This window comes from Paralichthys olivaceus, chromosome 16, assembly GCF_024713975.1.
Source record: "Paralichthys olivaceus isolate ysfri-2021 chromosome 16, ASM2471397v2, whole genome shotgun sequence".
Taxonomy (NCBI): Eukaryota; Metazoa; Chordata; class Actinopteri; order Pleuronectiformes; family Paralichthyidae; genus Paralichthys; species Paralichthys olivaceus.
In genome coordinates, this window is record NC_091108.1 from 2,881,273 (window position 1) to 2,901,722 (window position 20,450).

General features: G+C 42.5%; 1 protein-coding gene across 15 annotated transcripts in view; it reads left to right on the forward strand.

Annotated features, from left to right (window-relative positions):
• The first annotated feature begins 2,005 nt into the window (after positions 1-2,005).
• Positions 2,006-20,450, forward strand: part of LOC109639124 (supervillin-like) — a 35,060-nt gene continuing 16,615 nt past the window's right edge. For 4 of the 15 annotated variants that reach the window (XM_069511194.1, XM_069511189.1, XM_069511195.1 and 1 more), the window contains exons 1-14: positions 7,539-7,815; positions 9,925-9,988; positions 10,994-11,085; positions 11,174-11,231; positions 11,326-11,474; positions 11,906-12,740; positions 15,522-16,847; positions 17,269-17,439; positions 17,612-17,649; positions 17,758-17,822; positions 17,913-18,049; positions 18,296-18,391; positions 19,331-19,616; positions 20,028-20,093. In XM_069511194.1, coding sequence (XP_069367295.1) covers positions 7,755-7,815; positions 9,925-9,988; positions 10,994-11,085; positions 11,174-11,231; positions 11,326-11,474; positions 11,906-12,740; positions 15,522-16,847; positions 17,269-17,439; positions 17,612-17,649; positions 17,758-17,822; positions 17,913-18,049; positions 18,296-18,391; positions 19,331-19,616; positions 20,028-20,093 — 3,444 coding nt within the window. In that variant the 5' untranslated portion in view covers positions 7,539-7,754. Of the gene's footprint in view, positions 2,532-7,538; positions 7,816-9,924; positions 9,989-10,993; positions 11,086-11,173; positions 11,232-11,325; positions 11,475-11,905; positions 12,741-15,521; positions 16,848-17,268; positions 17,440-17,611; positions 17,650-17,757; positions 17,823-17,912; positions 18,050-18,295; positions 18,392-19,330; positions 19,617-20,027; positions 20,094-20,450 lie in introns of those variants that run through there. The other 11 variants (XM_069511191.1, XM_069511197.1, XM_069511199.1 and 8 more) reach the window with 10 other exon arrangements.

Here is a 20,450-nt window from a genome sequence, read left to right on the forward strand (position 1 = left end):
CAATATATAATACAACAAGTAAATATTTTATTATACATCAAGGTACTTTTAAGCAAATTTTCTTGAATATTCCAAACTTTTACTTTTGTAATATTTTCAACACGTACTTATACTTCAAGTTACATCAAGATACTTCAAGCTTATTGTCTTGAATCTTACAAACTTTGACTTCTGTAATATTTTGAACACATAGCCATACTTGTATTGTAGTTTTATTACATTGTGGTATAAGTACTTATGTACCACAGTTACACCTGCACGGACCTTTTTCATGTGGTCTTATCACATATGAGGAGACGTGTATGTCTTTGTTTTCTAAATATCACATCATATATCACCTTCATCGTGCACATGCAAAGGAAACAGTATGCCACTGTTCTGTGGGACCTCACTGGCATCCATCCCTCCAGCTGTCCCTCCACCGCAGCTGCCTCAGTGTCGGAGGGAGTAAAATACATGTCTGTCATTACTGTGCGCCTGTCAGGCAAGCTGCTGCTCGGGGGAAAGAAGTGAGTCCATTAATGTCACAGTGACAGTTGTCCTCCTTCTCCTCCAGTCCTCACACATTCTCCACTGTACCACACCCCAGACGGGATGGAGATGGTCCAACTGCGAATGTGCTCCTGCAGCAAACAGGTAGGTTCAGCACAAGAATGGAAACACTGGGATTTGTTCAAACAGCAGGTGATAGTTGTGCATGAATGTGGTCAGAAGAACTACCAGAATGAGATGCTTGATTAGATAATTTATTTCTTTTATTACGAGGATTTTAGCCACATTACAGCAGCTAACGCCCCTGTCCCCACTGAATCTCAGCCTACAGTAGCACCCCTCTTGTCAAATTTTTTCTTTCTTTTACCCCAGTTTCACCCCAGTCTCTTTCCTGTTTACCCAACTCCTTCTCTCTCTCTCTCTCTCTTTCCCTTTTCCTCTCTCTGTCGTCTTTACTCAGCACATTGAACTCGAGTAGAATTTGGCACGTCGTGTCCCGCTGTAGCTATCCAAGTCCACAAGATGGAGACAAACAACAGATAAACAGAAATAGGAACCGATACCCTGTTCCTTCTCTTTCAGTGGAGGACCTGAGGAGAGTGAAACCTTTGACCTGTTTATTATAACAAATAAAGCAAATATCCAGTAACCTGATATGTGCTTGTTATGGATATGCTCCCATGAAAGTGCAAAACTGATTTTACACCGACTGCAATGCCGTTGTTGTCGTAGTCGTCGTACTACGTTAAAGGAACTTTGGAAATCAATTCAGTGGTTTTTGTGTAATCCTGGTGACAAATTAACAAACAAGTAGTTTGCATGCTGCTCTCTCTTACCTTATTTGATGAAGACAACAGCTGCATCACGTTTGATAAATATTAACACTTTGCCTTGCATGTGTATTTGTGAAGGTGTACAAATCCCTGAGTGCAGTGCAGAAGAGACCATGTTGTGTGCAACTCACAGATGTCCTGTCAAAAGTACTTTGGCGACAATCATGGTCATGTGGCATTAAATCACGAGTGGTGATATGTTAGATGGAGGATCCACGCTTTGTCTTTAATTTTAGATTCAATGACGCACCTGTTACTTGTGGCCTTTAGAACCATGCAGCGTGATACTCTGATGATGCTCAACTTTAAATGTATGGATTTATGTAGATGCAAATGAAACATATATGACATTGCTGTTTTAAGGAAGCATGCTTCATTACTAAAACTTCTAGATTAAATTTGGTCCCGCTCTGAGCTGTCAGACCCATTGTTGTAGGAGCACCTGCAGCACCTGGATCACACCACGCTGGTGGATTGTAGTTTTAACAGCTGATTCGATCCCTCTGCGCTGGGAGCCTGACGCTTCCTGTCTATTTATGGCTGATGCCCCTCTATTGAGGCTGCTCTCTTCAGCCCATACATGGTTGTTGTGGGATGAGGTTACCACGCCGGTTTTGGCCCACACTCCCCAAACCATTTGGAAGCAGTGTTGTGTCGCCTCTCACCGTCAGTCTAAACTCTATCAGACAAGGGTCCCAAACCTCTTTCACAAGAATGGACATTTTGGGAACCACAGTCTTGACTCATGGAATAGTTTGAAGAAGCATTTGCTGTAGGGGTATTAGAGCACACCTCTTTTTTCTTTCTTTCACCCCAGTTTCACCTCAGTCTCTCTCTCTCTCTCTCTCTCCCTCTCTCTCTCTCTCTCTCTCTCTCTCTCTCCCTCTCTCTGCTTCTCTTTCTTCTTTACTTGGCTGTTCTTGGACTAATTTATTTGGCCTGCTGCAGTAGAGCTAGTGGGAAAGCACCAGGCTATATTTGTCGGCGGCTGAGGTTGGACCTGGTTCATGGTGGTAGACTTTGGATCATTTGTTGGGTTTTACCTAATAACCCCTGCTCCTCCTGCCTCCTCAGCACTTTTGCTCTGAACGAGGTACCGGTGAAACCTTTTGTTTGGTTTCATTTACCTGAGCTCTCACAAAAGGAAACATGGACTTCACCTGCAAAGCACCTCTCTCAGTCCTGTGTTATTGGAGTTAAAGAATTGTAAGTATTATTTTTCCTAGAGTAATCTCATTCATGCTATGATATATATATTATCTCAGCAACAAGTTGATTCTTACTTAATTGAGAATCATTTATGATGGAGTTTTATCGTGAGTGGCAAAGTATAAATGATCAGGTATATGGTAAACTAAGAGATGTTTGGCCATAATGGCAACTTCCATAGACCTTACACACACAATATGATATAATTTGCTATCTGCCACAATGCAAATATAATCAGGGATTTAATAGCCCAGAAGTTCCCTTACAAACTGGTTTGCTTTTGCTGTTAAACATTAAAAAGCTCAAAAAATGTCATGTTAAAGTTAAAAATCTGACAGATGCCAATTAAAACCATTGCATAGTCTGTTCTTGAAACACAATTGCCATGACCCTTGCTGCAGAATCTCAGACAGGTATTTTCTCCTGCTGGATTTTACAGTCTGGCAGTTTAAACATCGCACCCTCTGAGGTGTCTTTAAATTTGAGGAAGTCACTCATTGTTATCATCTTTGGCAAACTTCCTGGTAGAGGAGGCAAATGTTAAAACTCAGCACTACTTCACTGAAAGTAACGTCCCAGCTGAGCCCCCCTCTTTATGTTCTGTGCTGTCTCAAGTAACCACATGGGTATTAGCATTCCAAGCTCCAGATTATGGCTGTATGTTGGTATGTGTGTGCAGCTGATCTGGTGTGTTGTTTCAACTCGGGACAGGCGTCGTTTCTCCATAGTTTTGTTTTCACAGAGTGTGTGTGTGTGTGTGTGCGTGTGTGTGTGTGTCTGTGTGTGAGGGAGAGACAGGGTCTGTGTGTGAACATGTGCGGCAGTTGCTTGGTGTCCGGCACCTGCTGCACTCATCAATATGAACAGACAGGTTTACCGGCCTCATTGTTGGGGTTTGGGTCTGACAACATACAAAGCAGTTTTAAATTTGATTCCCTTGTAGAAAACCAGTGCATTTTTAACTGTAGCCAACACTGAAACACAGAGTACTACTCTTGAGATGGAGGGGCCAAGATTTAGTTCTCGGAACAGCAAAGTGACTTGTGGATGTTTCATGCACTTGTTATTCCTGTAGCATGTTTCCTCAAGCACCATCTTTTATTGTCTCCACCATCTGTTTCAGTCAGCACCTTGTACGTCAGAAGGCAGAGAGCTGGCTCAGGCTCCCACTGGCCTGCAAACATGCTGCCTTCTTTTTCAATATATGATTGCTGCTTGGATTATATGTGGCATGAATCACTGATGATAGTCACTATCTATATACTCACAGATTGGCCCTGAGGTCTAGAATGTTCACAGTTACTAAGTATATCATAAATCTATATAACTCAGCAAAGATGAACACCCTAGTTTGCCGTGTTAAAGAGAGTGAAAGAAAAATTGGTTGAGTCATATTTTGCGCAATCCTTTGAACTAACCTACAAACATAACCTTCTTGGACGAGGTAATAAAGCCAAGGAAGGCTTGTTTTGAAATCTCACTCTCACTGGACAACAGGACCATTGGGACAGTCTTAATAGGCCTCCGCATCAGTGGGCCAGTGGATCCATGGATCTTTTCTCTTTTGGTTGCACAGTGGCAGACGCATTTCCTTTGGGGACTAAATGGAGCCTTCTTTTTTTTTCAACAAATGCTTAGTTTAATGCCCGTTGTCAGATAGAATTCTATTGTGGAAACGATGCTTGTAGGGAACCAATCTTAAAGCAGATGGGGGCATTTTCAAGTAGCCATTACTTTTGCAATCAACATTTGCTTCATAGCATGTTGGTAGTATATAGTCATTGGCACTGTTTCTGGGTGTTGTTTTGATATTTCAGTAGAAATTAAAAATAGCTAAGTTGCATCCCAAACAACTGTAAACATTGTACATGTATAGCACACGATGAAGTGATGTGGTTGCAGGAGCTGAGATATAATGGTGATAATATCACAAGCACACACATGATAAGAAATGTAAAGAAAATGCATGGTGTGGTAAAATTATTTGGAAAAACTGTTCTCTGCCATAGCAGAGAAAGTTTAGAAATGACCTCTGCTGCACTGTGACACATCATACTTATACTTTTGTCTGGTCTTGAGTGACCATAAGTTACCTCGTCCAGTTACATATTGTGAAGATGTTCCTGGAAGATGTACCTTTTAAGAAAGTGCAGCCAAATCCTCATCCCCTTTTCCTCCCTGTCTCTGCCGAAGAGTTGCAGAACTCCTTCAGTGTCTTCCCTCGGCACCCGGCTCTGTGCTCATCGATATCCATATAAGAGCAGAGCAGGCAGATTTCTGTGCTGAGTGTCCGGCAGAGTTGATGCAAGGCAACAGAGAGGAATGCAGATCTGGATTTAAAGATGGAATGCCAGAGTAAATGTTTAAGTGAGGTTCCTGGTCTTAGGCCTCATGCGCTCACTTGACCCATGCATCTGTGTTTGTGTTTGTGTGTGTGAGAGAGAGACACAGTTTGAATCATGCACTTCTTTTGCATGTGTTGACATCAGTGCATGTGTGTCTGTGGCTCTTCGATCACTAAGACAAATCTGTTGTTTGGCATATTGTAAACATTTTCAGCACCAAGAATGGTTGCTGGAGTTTTTGTGAGTTAAAATCATGGCTGTGTCGCCGTGAGATTTAAACAGACATTTGCGGCTCAACTTCAGTCATTTGTACCAAACCCAATAAATCTCAGTATGTATAAACGACAGACTGAAACATGTCGTGCCCAGAAAAGTGTGGTGCTGACCGTCATATCTTAAAAATTTGCTGAGAGATGCATTGATGCTGAGTCACCCAGCGATTTATTGAGGCCTCATCTCGTGGTGTTTACATGTTTTCCTCGGTGTTGAGTTCTGTAGACTGGTTTGTACACTGACTGTGTTGCAAGATAATATTGTTGAGTTGAGTTTCACATTTCTATAAATCACCTCTCTCTCACCTCAAATCAGAAAACCAGTTCATCCTTTCCCAGTGACATTGAATCGGTTTAGGAGATGAAACAAGGCTGCAGGCATGGTTTATGAACAGATAAGCTATTGGCAGCACTTCTAGATTGGATAAGAAAACTATTATTTATTTGATTGAAAAATATTTATCCTATACATTCTATACATGTCTTTAGTTTTATCAAGATATGTTTCTGTATCTTCAAAGATATCATATAAAGTATATAGTAAAACAACTCATGTTGCTAACAACTCTGTGTTAAGAGTCCACCTCAGTTACTTGGAAGTGTTATATGTGATGCCAGTAAAGTTTACAACTAAGAAAAGCTCTATGGCGACATGACTTGTTTTGACAATTCAAATTTGCATGTGACCGATCAGATGGAGAGCAAGTGAGTGAGGATGTATCATCAGTTGTTGTTGTTGATTTGTCAATAAGAGAAGAGGAAACATGGAGATCAATAAAAACAAGCAAAAAGAGAAAGTAAGAAGGAGTTGAGGACTGAGGAGGAGTGATCGTAAAGAGCAGGAAGGGTCAGAGGAGAAAGAACAAGATGGATGGTAAGCGTGACAAATCTGGTGAAGCAAAGGGAGAGGGAGTGAGAAAGAAAACAAGGCAGAGCAGCGTGCAGACGTGGAGACGGTCCCCTGGTAAACACGGGCCGGCGGGCTGACAGGGTGACCTCTCTCCCTGAGGCAGCCACTCACAACACATGTTGCCTTATTAGGGGCGTCTACAGGCAGCGTGGGCAGACCGGGGAAGGTGGGGGAGAAAGGGAGAAAAAGCATCACACTGAGGAGGTGAGTTAGCAAGCAAGACACTCCAAAAGTGTGTAACAAGAGTCAAGAGCCGGGGTTTTATTACCAAGTTACCTCTGCAATTCAGTTCATAAAATACTTTATCCTGATGTAGTGCAACAAAATGCCCACACACGTTGCATCTCCATGCATATTATCATATTATATTTAGAAATATAACCTGTTCTCTTACATTCTGGACTCATTTTGTTGTCAGTCTCTCTGTGTGTGTGTGTGTGTGTGCACTCAGTTTCATTGAGGCTGTCATGAACAGAAGAGTAGGTTATGTTACTGTAAATATCTTGACCTGCAGTGTCTTTGTGATTTAAGGTAATTTAAAATTTTGGGTTGTATCTCCATTTTATAGTTGAAGACGACTTTTTTTCCTTTTGCATTTTGAGTCAAAAATGTATAAAAAGAAATATTATTTGCCAGAATTGATGATTTTATCATTTTTATCTGCTCAGAGTGTAAGATGTGGAGCATAAACTGATTTAACAGTTGAACAGAATATGAGAAGACATTATGAATGGTGTCCCGCTGTATTTCATGATCAAGACAAGGATGTCAGTAAAATTCTTACAACCATAAAGAATCATGTTCCCAGTGGAAAACTGAATTTTACAATCTTCTTCATACTTCCGATCTTCTCCCCGTGTCTGCATAGGTTTTCTCTGGTTACTCAGGCTTCCCCCCACAGTCCAAAAACATATAGGGATTAGGTTGATTGGAGAATATAGATTGACTTTAGGTATAAAAGTGATTGGCTGTTTGGCCTTGTGATGCGCTGGTTGCCTGTCCAGGATGTACCTGGCCTCTTGCTCAATGTCAGCTAGGTTTGGCTCCAGCCCACCACAACCCTCAAATGATAGGCAGTAAAGATAATGGACTGATGGATGGACACATTTACAAACAGAAGAAGGAAGATTTTGCAGCCAAACTATTGTAATTTTATATTTAATACAGTTTTTGGACATTATATTGCACCCAGTCTTCTTGACTGAAGCACACCTGATGTATTGTGTGCTTTAAGGATACCATCTGACTCCCAGTATCCCCGGACCCCATACCAGCCCTGCTGCCCTGCTGGCACCCTCCTCCAATCCTGTTCCAGAGTTTTTATCATCAAGGCTAATTTCTGCCTGTAATCTGATTAGGGCTCTGAGCTGCTTTAGCACCCTGCTGTGCTGTCTCTCTCCCTCTCCCCTCCACTGACACACACACACACACACACACACACACTGTCTGACAGCCAGTCTGTGCAGGCTGTAGCTTGCTGTGTAGCCAGGACAGTCACTGGGCTGTGGCTGTGTACTTGTGTGTGTTTGATGTGTGTGTGTGTGGTCGTGTCACCACTTTCCTCCAGCCTGTCTGCTTGCCGGTAGCAGCCCTCGCCTCTGCTGCTGCAACTCCTGCTGCAACATCGTCACGACCACTGTGACATCGGAGGGGAGTCTAGCAGAGAGGCTGTCTGCTGTTCACCTCCTTAAACATGTTTCGAAACCCATGGATCTCTAGTTACCATGTGAACCATGTGCAGCCCTGTGGCCAAGGTAAGGCCTCTAGAAGGGGAAGGCTCTGTTACAGGATGGCTTTCTTATCTCACTTGGATGCCCTTAAATCTATAGACTCCCTGGTTGAATGCTGTTTAGCTCATTACTGAGTTAAAAGACAGATTTTGGTGGATGTCCGTCATATAGCAAAGGGAGACTAACCAACTTCAAGAGGCTGTGAAGTTTCTTGGTTGATTCATTTTTTAATTGTAAGAAACATTTCTAATTCAGATAAGGATTTTGCATTTAAATGAGTTGGCAGAGAAGGTTTGATTGTATTTTTGTTTATTTGATTTGAATGTTAACATAGAGGCTGCTTGGAATGAATGTAGTCTCCGTGTTAGTAGTGATAGATACAGTCATCTGGTACTGTATTTCTAACAGGTGGATGCTACTGTGTGCTTCTTCCTGTTGCCTCCTCTGAGCTGTTTTACCTTGACAATGTTTTGTGTGCGTGAAATTCTCCTTTACAAACACCACGAGGTTTATCTTTGGTGTGTCTTTAGGTGGAAGATGGCTGGTCACGTTCCCCCAACAACCTTTCTGCACAGATTGTGTGCAAGAGAAGGCCCTGTTGACTCAGGGCATCTATTTTGCACCTCTTGAATATTTATAGAAAATCCTTCTCCTCCCTTCGCTCACTTGGGACCTCTGGCACTGCCCACCGTGAGCCTGGTGCTGCTTGTTTTGTTGACAACCTGCAGGCGTTTCCTAGGAAAGCCGGGTTGACTTCTACACAAGGGGCTTTCCATCGGAGGAATCAGACTTGTGAAGTCATAAACAGACAGATACATAAACACACACCTCCACAGTCACATTGACTTTAAAAACCTTCTTTGTGGATTTGAAAAGAGATGCTGCTTTAAAGGTTATGGCATTTATTGATTTTGAGTATGAAAAGAGAGTGCTAAAATTATCCTTGCCATGTCTTCTTCTAGGATATGATCTTTACAAACTTAAGACAAACATGTGATGGGGAACTGCACCCATGCTGCAGAGAATTCTAACTCAGATTTCTGGCCTCTCCGATGTCTAATTCTGACTTGACCTAGGTCAAAACATGTCCTTCAGTTTCATTGGGTCAGTCACTGCAGCCCTTGACCTTGATGTCTTGGTTATCACTGGGACTTGACATCACTTCGCTCATCCACACTTCATGTGGGTAGTTCTGCACTGTTGCCACATCGTCTTTAGTGGCCAAAATAAGTCAGAGGTGTTCTGGAGGCGTCTGGAGAAGCAACATGATCTGTCTCCTATACTTGAATCCAACTTTACAGCACGCTGCTGTGACCTGAGAGTAAGAGGGTCAAAGATCAGCAAGAAACTGGAAGTGAACTTTCTGAGTAACCTTTTTTTGTCAACTGACTCACAGTGAGCTGAGACGGCACAGTGCTGTTTTGTACTCGCATCTTACTTACTTGGATTTTATTACAGTACAAATCTACATACTGTGGTTGCGGCAGATTGATGATAGTCATTATGTGTAGAGCTAATGACAAAAATAGCATTAGTCATTAAAATTATTTTGATAATCACATTTTTATGAGCTATACTTGCTACCCCACGTGTAGCGTCTCATTAGAGTTGTGAATGGGCTTACGTTTAGTCTCGCCTGTCACACCTGTTGTTTTGTGGATATGCAGCATCAATAGCTTGTACGTTATTTTTGTAGTGGTGGCCTCGATGGGAACACAAGAGAAATGTAAAAATAGGTAGAAAAGAAAAAGCTCAAAAGTGAGTGAGAGCAACAAGCTGCCATTAGTGAGGCACCATCTTCAACTTTTTATTCTATACTTTTTATAATACTCTGTATATATGTGATATTAGGCTTACCAACTTAGCGCCATATTAGTTGTTATGCTGGGTTGCGGCAAAACTTGCAATATCCCTGCTTTTTCTTTTTGTCTGCTAAAGCCCATCAGGACTTAATGTAGCAACTCGTGGTTCTAATAACATGATCTACTGTACTGTAGGTCTGTTGTACTTCCAAATGCCACAGTTTCCCCTGAAATGTAAATTTTGCTTTCACAACTTGCACACAGGTGCAGAACCTAAAGAGCGGATTTCTTTCATTCAAGTTCTTGACTGAGTCTCGTTTTTTCTCTGTAGGATTTGGGTCCAAAGCTCCTGCCAAACTCTGCAGCTCTGCCTCGTTTCCATCAGAAGCCTTAAGGTGAGGAGGAAAATAGTCTATTTTCTAAAATTCTCACACATAGACATGGGTGAAATGACAGAGTGGAACGACAGAGATGACAAGCACCCTTTTCTAAGAGCATTTGCCATTCCTCTCATTTGCTTGGTCATCAAGATAGGGATATGTAAGGATGTAAGTTTACTAGTGCTTTAGCTTATCATGCACAATAGGCATTAAAAGCTGAAGATGCCTGGAACAGCTTATCCTAAGACCCTTTTTTCTTCACATGGTATTAGAGCCATAATACCTCTTTCGGGAACCCTTTACACCGAGCCTCTTTTTGCTTTAATAAGTTCCTCTGGTAGTTCAGTATCAGATTTTTATAATATCGGGTGAATGTAGTTTGTGTGTGTGTGTGTGTGTGTATGTGTGTGTGGGTGTGTGTGCATGTGCGCGCATTTGTGTGACCTGCTGTTGCTGAGACGTAAAGCCATGATTGTCTCTTTCCACTTGGAGGAGTGTCAGGACTTGATGACCTGGTTGGTAATCTGGATCCTGATGGAAGTAACAGCGGCTGAGCTTCACCTTTACCTGCCTTCACCTCTTAAAGTCAAGTCACTTAGAGTTGCAGTCAAGACTCAGATAAGAGTCCAACAAATGACGTCTGCCTTGTTAGGAGTTTTAGAACCAAATATTACGTCGTCCACACTAGTTGGTGGTAATGCACTAAAGCATTGTCTGTCAACCACCAATAAATAAGAGGAAGAATTTGCTGGCTTTTCCACTTTAAAAGAAAGTATATGTTACAGTTAAAGGTTTCAGAAAGCATCTTACTGCTACTACTTTCACTCACTTTTTCTCAAGATAGTGGGGAATTTCTTGTGGTTGCCTCTCCCACAGACGTCAGTGAGGCGTCAGGCCTTTTTTTAAATTTAAATGATGTACCTATTGATGAATTATTGCTACCTCAATCGCAGATATTTATTTTGCTTTCATACGGAATCCAGAATGAAACAAGTTACATGTTTGTGACGTCTCTTTCAGTTTTCAGAGTGACTTCTCCTTGGGTGACAAGACCGCCTTGGTCAAGAGTGTTTCAGATACAGATGCCAAACTTCTGGTCGTCCTTCCCAAGGGTGTGCATTGTTTTTACCATAATTACATCAAAAATACTTACTTTTGACATTTTTGTAATAACTTTCTATTTTCTGATCAAACAATCAGTTTCAGAGTTGAAGAAACACTTTGAGACACCTGTCACAAAGGATTTGGAGATGAACAGGTATACTCAGGGTTCATTACACTGAATTTTCACACTTCTATTTCTATAACTTCACAGCTGGTAACCTTTTCCCTCTACTTTTTGTCTCTGACAGGAAGGAGAGAATAGCTCGGCGTCTGGAGGGGATGGAAAGTGATGCTCCTCCTGCTCTGGTACCCGGTGGTTTGGTAGCCAACAGAATGTTGGAGGAAGATCCTCCGCGGTACACCCGCGCCTCAGACCCCTGTGAGCCTTGTGTGATGGGTAAGCATGGCACGCCGCACTGCAAAAAAATATGATGATGCATTTTGTGGAATTGGATGGACTTTCCTTAAATACATCTCATCATATTTTAAAAAGAACCAGTAAATTGTTTGTTAGTTGGTTTTTATAACCCATAGATTGAATTGTTTGCCAAACTCCTTTCACTGTTGTAACATATTTGTGACAGTGAAAATAAAGCACAAACAAATCTGACAGTTTTAGCATGTTGTTGTAAGATGGACTAACTCATTGACATTAATGTCTGTGATGCATTTTGTTAGATTAATGCCATATTTGTCTGCTTACCTTCTAATGGAGGTTGGTGTGAATGATATAAGAAAGTGGTTATTACAGTAACTCCCATGTGACACAATTCTTGATTGCCAAAAAAAATGTTGACAAATATTGAATATTTTCCATTTTTACCACAGTGAGGCGCTACAGTCGAGAGGATGTTGATGCACCCCAGAAGAAGATGGCATCTTCAGACAGATCACCTCAGCTCAAAGGTGGAGTTGGCAGTGGACGTCCAGAGCCAATGTTGGTGTATGTTGACCCAGTAACATTATCCACCTCCTCTACACCCACATCTGGCCCCACAGACCCCTCCAGCCTCAGTTCCAAGGCTGAACGCATAGCCCGCTACAAAGCAGAGCGCCGTCGCCAGCTGTCGGAGCGTTACGGCATCCTCTTAGATCAGGAGGCGGACATCGACTACACACCATGCTACAGGTCCCGCCGAGAGCCTGAGACCTCTAGTAGACGGACAACTGCCAGGCGAGACCAAGACAGACAGGAATCAGAAGAACTGGGAGGGGACCCCAAGGTGCCATACCGCTCTGGAGTGGGCAGGGTTTACATGAGGACTCATCCAGATCCTGCACCTGTTAACACATCAAACCCCGCCCACACAACCCCAGCTCCTCCCCCCACACAGGAAAGACAGAGCAGATATTCTGAGCGGGAAAGAGCGATGAACATGGAGAACTGCCGGCGTGGACGAACCCAAGAGCGAAGAACCACATCAAGATCCAGAACCCAGGAACTGCATCCGGCCCAGCCCCAACAACAGCAAAACCCCCCACACCACCAAGACGCTGCCCACCAAGAGCCAAGCCCCGCCTCCACAAGGGATTACAGCATTGCAGCAGTGCCCAATTCTCCTCGCACCGCCCGCCGGGCATCCCTGCCCTCCACTCGCTACGGCATATCACCTGGGGATTTATTCATAGAGCAGCAGGCCCAGAGCATCCTAAACAGACAGGGGTGAGTTTATCAAAACATCCACGTTCACAAAACACATCATGGTTGTATGGTCATCAAGTCTTTTATACGTAATAGAGTGCAGGTATCTGACAAAGTATTTCAATCCAAAAAAATATAAAATAAAGAACTTCTACTTAGCAAACCTCATTACATCTAAATAGTGTCATTGAATTTATGCTTATGTTTCAGAGGATACAACTTTAGATACCATAGGACATCTAGAACAATACAGGTTAGTTTAATAGAACACATCTTAAATGTCAGACTATAGTCGAGAATAGAATAGAACAAAGCGCAAACTTCATGCAGCTTGAGAAGTAGACTGGCTGCTGAGCTAGCTAGCTTACTACTTTTACCAGCAGACCGTATCTTTCTAGCTGTGTCATGCTTGTCCTGCTCCAGTTTCACATAGATAGAGGCTCTGGGGAGCTCATCAGGGAAAGGTGAGGAGGAAAATGGCAGGATATGTTTTTGGAGGGGATATGATTTCACAACTTGTCCCAAGAGGTAACGCTGATCTAACAGCAGCTAGGTTAATTAACTTAGTGCTACATCTCACTTTCTATTATAAACTTGAATATGCTACCAGAAAAGGAATGAGAATAGTAATGGTTCTTAAGTAACAGTAAATGAAGTAAATGAATTAGACTTTATGGCATTAAGGCAGAGACAAGTGATGAATTAGACGATGAGCTTAAGACGATAAATAATGTTGTTCATATTTCTGAACGTTGAAGTGACATCACCCACATCGAGCTGCGACAAATAAAAATGACACTCTGACAGTCTTTAGCTTGTCTTCGAGGAACTGTCCACTCAACAACATCCGCTGGATACATGTGTTTTAAGCTGGCAGCACTCAGACACTCAGTGAAGCACGGAAGTGAGAGGCTCATATGGTATTTTATGTACTTTTTTTCTTACACTCATCTGTTTTTGACAGGGTAATCATATCCATCTACAATTAAAAGATGTAGAAATGTGACAATAAGTATTTGTCACATGTAAAACTATTTGAATTGCAGTCAGCTACAAGAAGGCCCAACAGTCACTTTAAGTTCAATCAAGCTACACCAAATTTACACACTCATAGATGTTTTTATTATTCACTGGGAAAACAGTGATCCATACCACATACTTCCATCAAGTTTCATGGAAATCTGTTCAAGTGTGTAATCTTGCTCACAAACAAACCAACAAACAAATGTATAGGGGTGAAAACATAACCTTGGCTCACAAGCTCACAAGAGCACAGTTTGAGGAAACAGATGAACAACTTCATGACATGTGACCATACCCAGAACTCTGTAAAACTGAACCTTTGCCCATCATCCCTAGCAGCTATATTCTTGTTAAATTAGTGTGACTGTGTGTGGCCTGGGTTTCATCAGCACATGAGTGGTGTTAGTGAACCAGAGTTGATGGGGTGACAACATTTGTCAGCTTCAGACCCTGACTCAGTCAGTCGCAGACATCAGCACTTGTGAGGAGAGGCTGTATTCACGTCTCCGCAAACTCTGGCCTATTGAAATTACATCTGAGTCTTGAACCCTGTTAGTGATTTTGATAATGTCATGGCCTACAACATGCTTCTCCCCTTGAGAACTGCAGGGGAGCTCACTGCATGTATGGATTTTACATGCATTTTACTCATAGCTTTGTGCAGGTTTGTAGATCGTAGAGAGAAATAGATTACTAATAATCTTTGATTGAATTATCTGTGTATTCCTGGAAGATCTGCAGTCACAATTTTAGGTCCTTGGTTACAGGACAATGGGCTTGTAGAAAGGATGAAGGTCCATGGCCTTTGAGCTATATGGACAGGTGGAATTCATAAAGGCAAGGATTTCTTAGTCTAGGGTGTTAGTAAAGCTTGAGTGGTTTCATTGGTGCACATAAGGATTAGTTTTTCTTTGAAAACTTAAGTTTATTCCAAAGAAATCAAATCCAACACTCTTTATGTATTCTATTTGTTTTTAACAGCTATTGTATCTCAAATGAGGATATTCAGATCAGTTTTTATTATTTTCATGTCTATTGTATTCCACTGGCTGCCTTTGTGACCTTATCAGCTGCTTATGCTAGCTAGTATTAGTGTGTACTCGTGTACCACAAGCACAGTTTAAGTCCTTCATGCCATGTCAGATAAACCAGAGGCCCATCAATTATGTCTGGCTTAGTGGTCTACAATGAGATTAGAGCAACCTTTGGCTACCAGAGGTCAAAAGGTTGTAGATGAAAATAGTTTGGCTTACTTTTTGGCACAGAGACATGAGAGAGAGAGAGAGAGGGAGAGAGAGAGAGGGAGTTGGTTTTAAGTCTAAAATCTAAACCCAGAGCATGCTGCTTCTTGACCTTGTTGCAATGCTATTGTAGGATTTAGAAACTCAAGTTGGTCCCATGATAGTCTCAGGTCATAAACTTTTTTTCACAAGAACAAATCACAGATGAGATTTGTGTAATGCCAGAACTGCATGAATTGAATTGAGTTAAAATTAAAATCAGTCAAATATTTAAAAAATGTTAACCTTTTTTGTTTGTCTGTCCTACCAGAATTTAAGGCATCTACTCAGTTATTAATTTGGTACATCAATCTTCTAAAATATCTCATTAGATAGTAAAATTGTGGCCATTTTATCAGTTACTTGTCTTTGTGTCCCATGGAGGAAAATAACATTTGGCATATGTCTTTTAGATCACCTCTTGTTTGAGTTTGGAGAGTTTCATAGCTTTTTACTTGAGCTGGAATCTCAGTGTCCCTTATTCATTCCTTTCCCCAAGAATCCGAGTAAGGGAACGACTGTCCAGGGATGAAACTGCCCAGAGGCCCCCTGACTGGAGTCCAGACATGAATCAGGTTAACAGACACCGTACTCAAAGGAACACTGCTCAGTATATGCCACAGCACGCAGAATCCACCCAGCAAAGGACTGTTCACCAGCCTCAGCCCAGCCCTGGCCACCACCCTTCTCATGGGCAAACAGCCTACCCTTCCACTCCTCTGGAGTACCAACATTATGGTTCTGCAGTGGATTCACAGCCCTATTTGGGTATGCCTACCCCAGTGGCTACTGCCAAACTTCCTGGACCTCCTGAGGTACAACCACGACGGAGAGTGAGTGCTGACCAAATCCATGCAGCTCACAAGGAGGCAAGATTGGAGGCCAGGCAGGCCCTGAAGGAAGAGGCCCACACAGAGGGCCTGCTTAAGAGCAGGAAAGCTGTGTTGCCTTCAGAGATCCGCCGGAGAGAAAAAAGTGTCGATGACCCTCAAAGAGGCTGGCATGAAGATATGGACTGGCAGAACTACAGCCCAGAACAGAGGAGGATGAGTCAAGGCGAGGAAGACTGGGATTGGGACAAAATGAGGGAGAGGGGGAGAGAAAGAAATGTCGAGAGGATGAGGGAAAGGGGGAGACACAATCTTGACAGCCAAGAAGAGAGAATATTTAAATCAATGCAGCCTTCCCACTCATCTGTACAGCAGCAGCCCAGGCAGCACCAATCATCAGAGACTATGTTCCATCAAGAGCCCCAAATTCCATATCAAGAGCCCCCAATGCAACAGTATGAACCCAGGAAGAGGCAACATGGTTCTCAAATTCAGCAGCCAGACCCACAAAGGCAGCGCCAGCATGACCACTTGACACAGCCACTAGAGCCTCAAAGACAGCAACCCTTTCAAATAAAGCAGGAGTACAAACTCCAAAAACAAGAACCTCCAATTCAGCAACGAGACCTTGAGAAAAAAACAGATCCACAACTAATCAAAGAGTTTGAGCAGCAGCAGAATCCATCAGAGAAACGGAGGTTTGACTCAGCCGTCCACCTCCAGAAGGGATCTTCTTTGCCTCAGGTCAAAAGTAGAAATATGGAGCTTAGTGGGGGGCCCAAACCCAAGATTCGAACACGCTCCATGTCTGATATAGGTATAAGCGAGCATTCTGCTATGTATCGTATGGAGAGGGCAGCAGCCAGCCGGGACGCATCCAGAGCCATTCCACCTTCAGGGGTGGCTAACGGGGAGATGGGCGCCCTGGACACAAGGGTGTCAGTAGCACAGCTGCGACACTCCTATCTGGAGAATGCCAACCGGAAACCTGAGTTGTACGTCCAACAGCATGGGCACTGTGTGGCATTGCTAAATAACTGTCTAACTCTGCATTATTGAGCTGTTGCAGACAAATAATCCAATGGTGATTCAGGGAAATAAAGCAGATAGGATATGAGGCATGAAATCTTATGCTCAATTTAGCTTAACTTACTTGTGCAAGTTTGCATCAGGTCTTGCAAGTTATCCTTTGGCAGTTGACTTTTCTGCATGTTAACATTGGGTCATTGGTCACAGTTGAGTTGCAGTTATGTGTGTGCAGCTATATAAATGTGTGAGGCCCTGTTCTTCTAATTTGTGTGGAGTTTCTGGTACACTGTTAGTCTTCTAAAACAAAACCAACCATCTGTAACATTTTTTTTGTCCCTTTTTGGTTGTCTTTGTCCGTCCATCTTCATTGACCTACAACTCCAAAAGTGAGACCATTAAAGTAGATCTGTCAGCAATGGAGGTAGATCCAGCTAGTGGCAGTGATCAAGACAGGGGTGCTCGGAGGCCTCGTCGCTACATCACTCCAGGAGACAGTCGCTTGTCGGAGAGGTTTAGGACCCAGCCCATCACATCTGCAGAGCGTTTGGAGTCTGATAGGTACAGGAGAAGCTCTCTGATCTGCAGATAATTTTATTTACAATGAACAAAACACTACATCGAGTGGCAGGGCATGGTTCTAGTTTGGCATGCAGATCATGATCATATCCAGTGGTTCCTGAAATAACAAAATCAAGTCAAAATACTGATGCAATACATTTGTTTTCTGCAGGTCACGTCTAAGCCCATCAAAGCTACAGGATCCTGACGGTACGTTCAGTGTATTGCATATATAACAGTTTGTGTGTTTGTGTATGGATGTGATTTTCTGTGAGATATTTAAGTAAAGTACATGCCACCTAACTTAATTTCTTTCAGTAGATGAAGAGAAGCTTGACGACAGAGCCAAAATGAGCGTGGCTGCCAAGAGGTCTCTCTTCAGGGTACATCTCCTTTGTAATGAATTTATTCAGTATCTCCTCGATCTCAGCTGTACCAAACAGTCCTCATGTTTTCTCAACATGTTCCTTCAGGACTTGGAGAGGACATCAGATGGGAGTGTTCCCAAACCACGTTCTCGAAATGCTGCTGTAGAACGACGTCTAAGAAGAGTTCAAGACCGATCACACACACAACCTGTCACCAACAAGGAGGTGGTCAATGCTTCAAGGTAGGTCCTATATATTGTTCATATAGCTGTAGTTTGTATCATATAATTGAAAATGTATGTTTTCTTTTCTTCATCTTATTTTTTATTCCTTGCCTTATATTCCCTGCCTCATCTTTTCAATCAAATGCCTTTTTGTTGACTCTTCACAGAACCCTGTCATCATCTTTCACAGTTTTCACAGATTTTACACAGAAATTATCTATATTTAACTTTTTCCATTTCTTTCACCCTTTCTTCATTTTAAAGTGATGCTGCCACATTGCCACAAACTTTGGACACTCACACAGCTGTAGCTCGCATTCCCAGCTCCACTGTTGTCAACACAAGTGTGACAAACATCAGGTACAGTTGAACTGAGCTGCTTTGTATCTGTGTATGTGTTGCCAGTGTTATCTACTTACTTAAATAACGTGTGGTTCTGTTATAATTTAAACTACAGAATGGGTCTAATGCATGAAAACCATCTCTGAACCAAGTCTCCATGATGAATTGTACTGATTCTGAACAATGTGCTACAGATACACATTACTCTCCATCTCCCTCTCCTGGTTGCAGTGGAGATCTCTTCATCCAGTTCCCTCCACCTTGTTATTTCTGCCCCCTTTTAATGTGGTGCTCCTGAGCTGGGTGCACCTTATATGGGAAGGAAGCCGGTGTTTACACAATAACTCATTCAATATTTTCCATGCACGGTTTCCATGCATTCCTCTTGCAGTGATTCCCACATGCACGTCACAAATGTCAGTGAAGAGATATAGGTTCCACGTCTTATGGAAAGGTCAGTGGTTGAGCCTTTAAAGCCCTCTGCATGTCAGGGGTTCAAATATCTTGCAGTTTGTTTACCAACCCAGGTTTAACTCAGCACACTGCAGGGAGATCATCATAACCCCCTGCAAACATATGAGTGCATTATATGATTATCTGGCATATGTGCACTGATCTACTGTCTTTGTTGCTGTGATTATAATCTAACACACCTCTCAGTTATTTACCTGGTATCTGCATGTTCAACTGTTTAATAGTTAGGGGAGAAATATATTAGCGTTTAAAACCTTAAGACAAGACCTTTAGTACAAACTTAATGTAATAATTCATGTTTGTGTTTGAAGAGACACAGGTTATAGTTTTCTAAATAAAACATTTGATTAAATAATCCATAAAGACTCTGAAGATGAATCCTGGTTTTAGTCTATATCCTATTTAGTCTATCTTCATTTGAATGGATAGGTAAGATATTTTATCACTTGCAAAAATAATATTTTAACCCTGTGACCTCCTCAGCGTTCAGGCCTCCTCCCAGCCGGACTCAGCGGTACAGGAGAAGGATGTGGAGGAGCACCAGAAACCAGCCAAAGCTCCAAGTGTTGGGGCAGAAGGCGATGGCCAGGAACTTGTCTCAGATGAGCCCGACCTGTCCAGCCTCACCTTGGCTGAGAAGATGGCCCTCTTCAACCGCCTTGCTAGGGCTACAGACAAGCCCAGTGAAGGTGCCCATGGGGACACCCGCCAGCGCAGGGCCAATGCTCGCTTTCAGACCCAACCTATCACTCAAGGAGAAGTGATGCAGGTAAGAACATTTCATTTAAAAGAAATGAAGACAATGCTGAAGATCAGTGTTTTGCAGTGTTTCAGTTTCCCTTTGATGCTTTGTGGATGATACTAGTCTCTTTGCTCTAGATATGATGAGATGAACAGAGGATTGTCACAAATACAGTGTAGAGTGGTGTTTGTTGAATCACGATTAATCATCCCTCTTTCAACCTGCAAGATGGTCTTTGCCCTCAATTTGTTTCCTGCTGATTTTATGTTTCCATCTACATGGTTAAAAGTTCCCCCGATATGTCGCCACTCCAGCACATTGTCCTCGCATTGTCCTCAGACACAATATCAGATACTGCAGAGTGGGTGGATCTCACCTCCACCATAATCTCAGCATAATTATAGTCAGAGCCATAGTCAATCACTGGTGTCCACGCAGGAAGCTGAGCCACCTGTAACCTCTGCAGCGGCCAACGACGACTTAAAGGCCAATCAGGGAGACCATGTAAGACCTCTGCTGCCCGCACAGCTTCTGATTGGTTTCATCGATTGTTTGATAATGTTCATGAATACAATCAAGTGTGTGCATTAAGGCTGAAATTAAGTTTTTGAAGTAGATGTTATTTGGCATTGATATGAAGTTCAAGTTTCTTTGCTTATTTTCTGTTGCATACTTTTCTGTGACATGCTTGTTTGTTGCATAACAAGCATGGGATATTTAAAGGGAAATGGTGCAGGCTACTTTATTCAGGCCTCCTCTCAACCTGAATAAACTAGCAAAAAAATGCTTATCCAGGGAATGAGTGTGGGTGGACCTGGCCTAGAATTGCAACCAAAATCAGTTGATAGTCTGGTGTGGAGT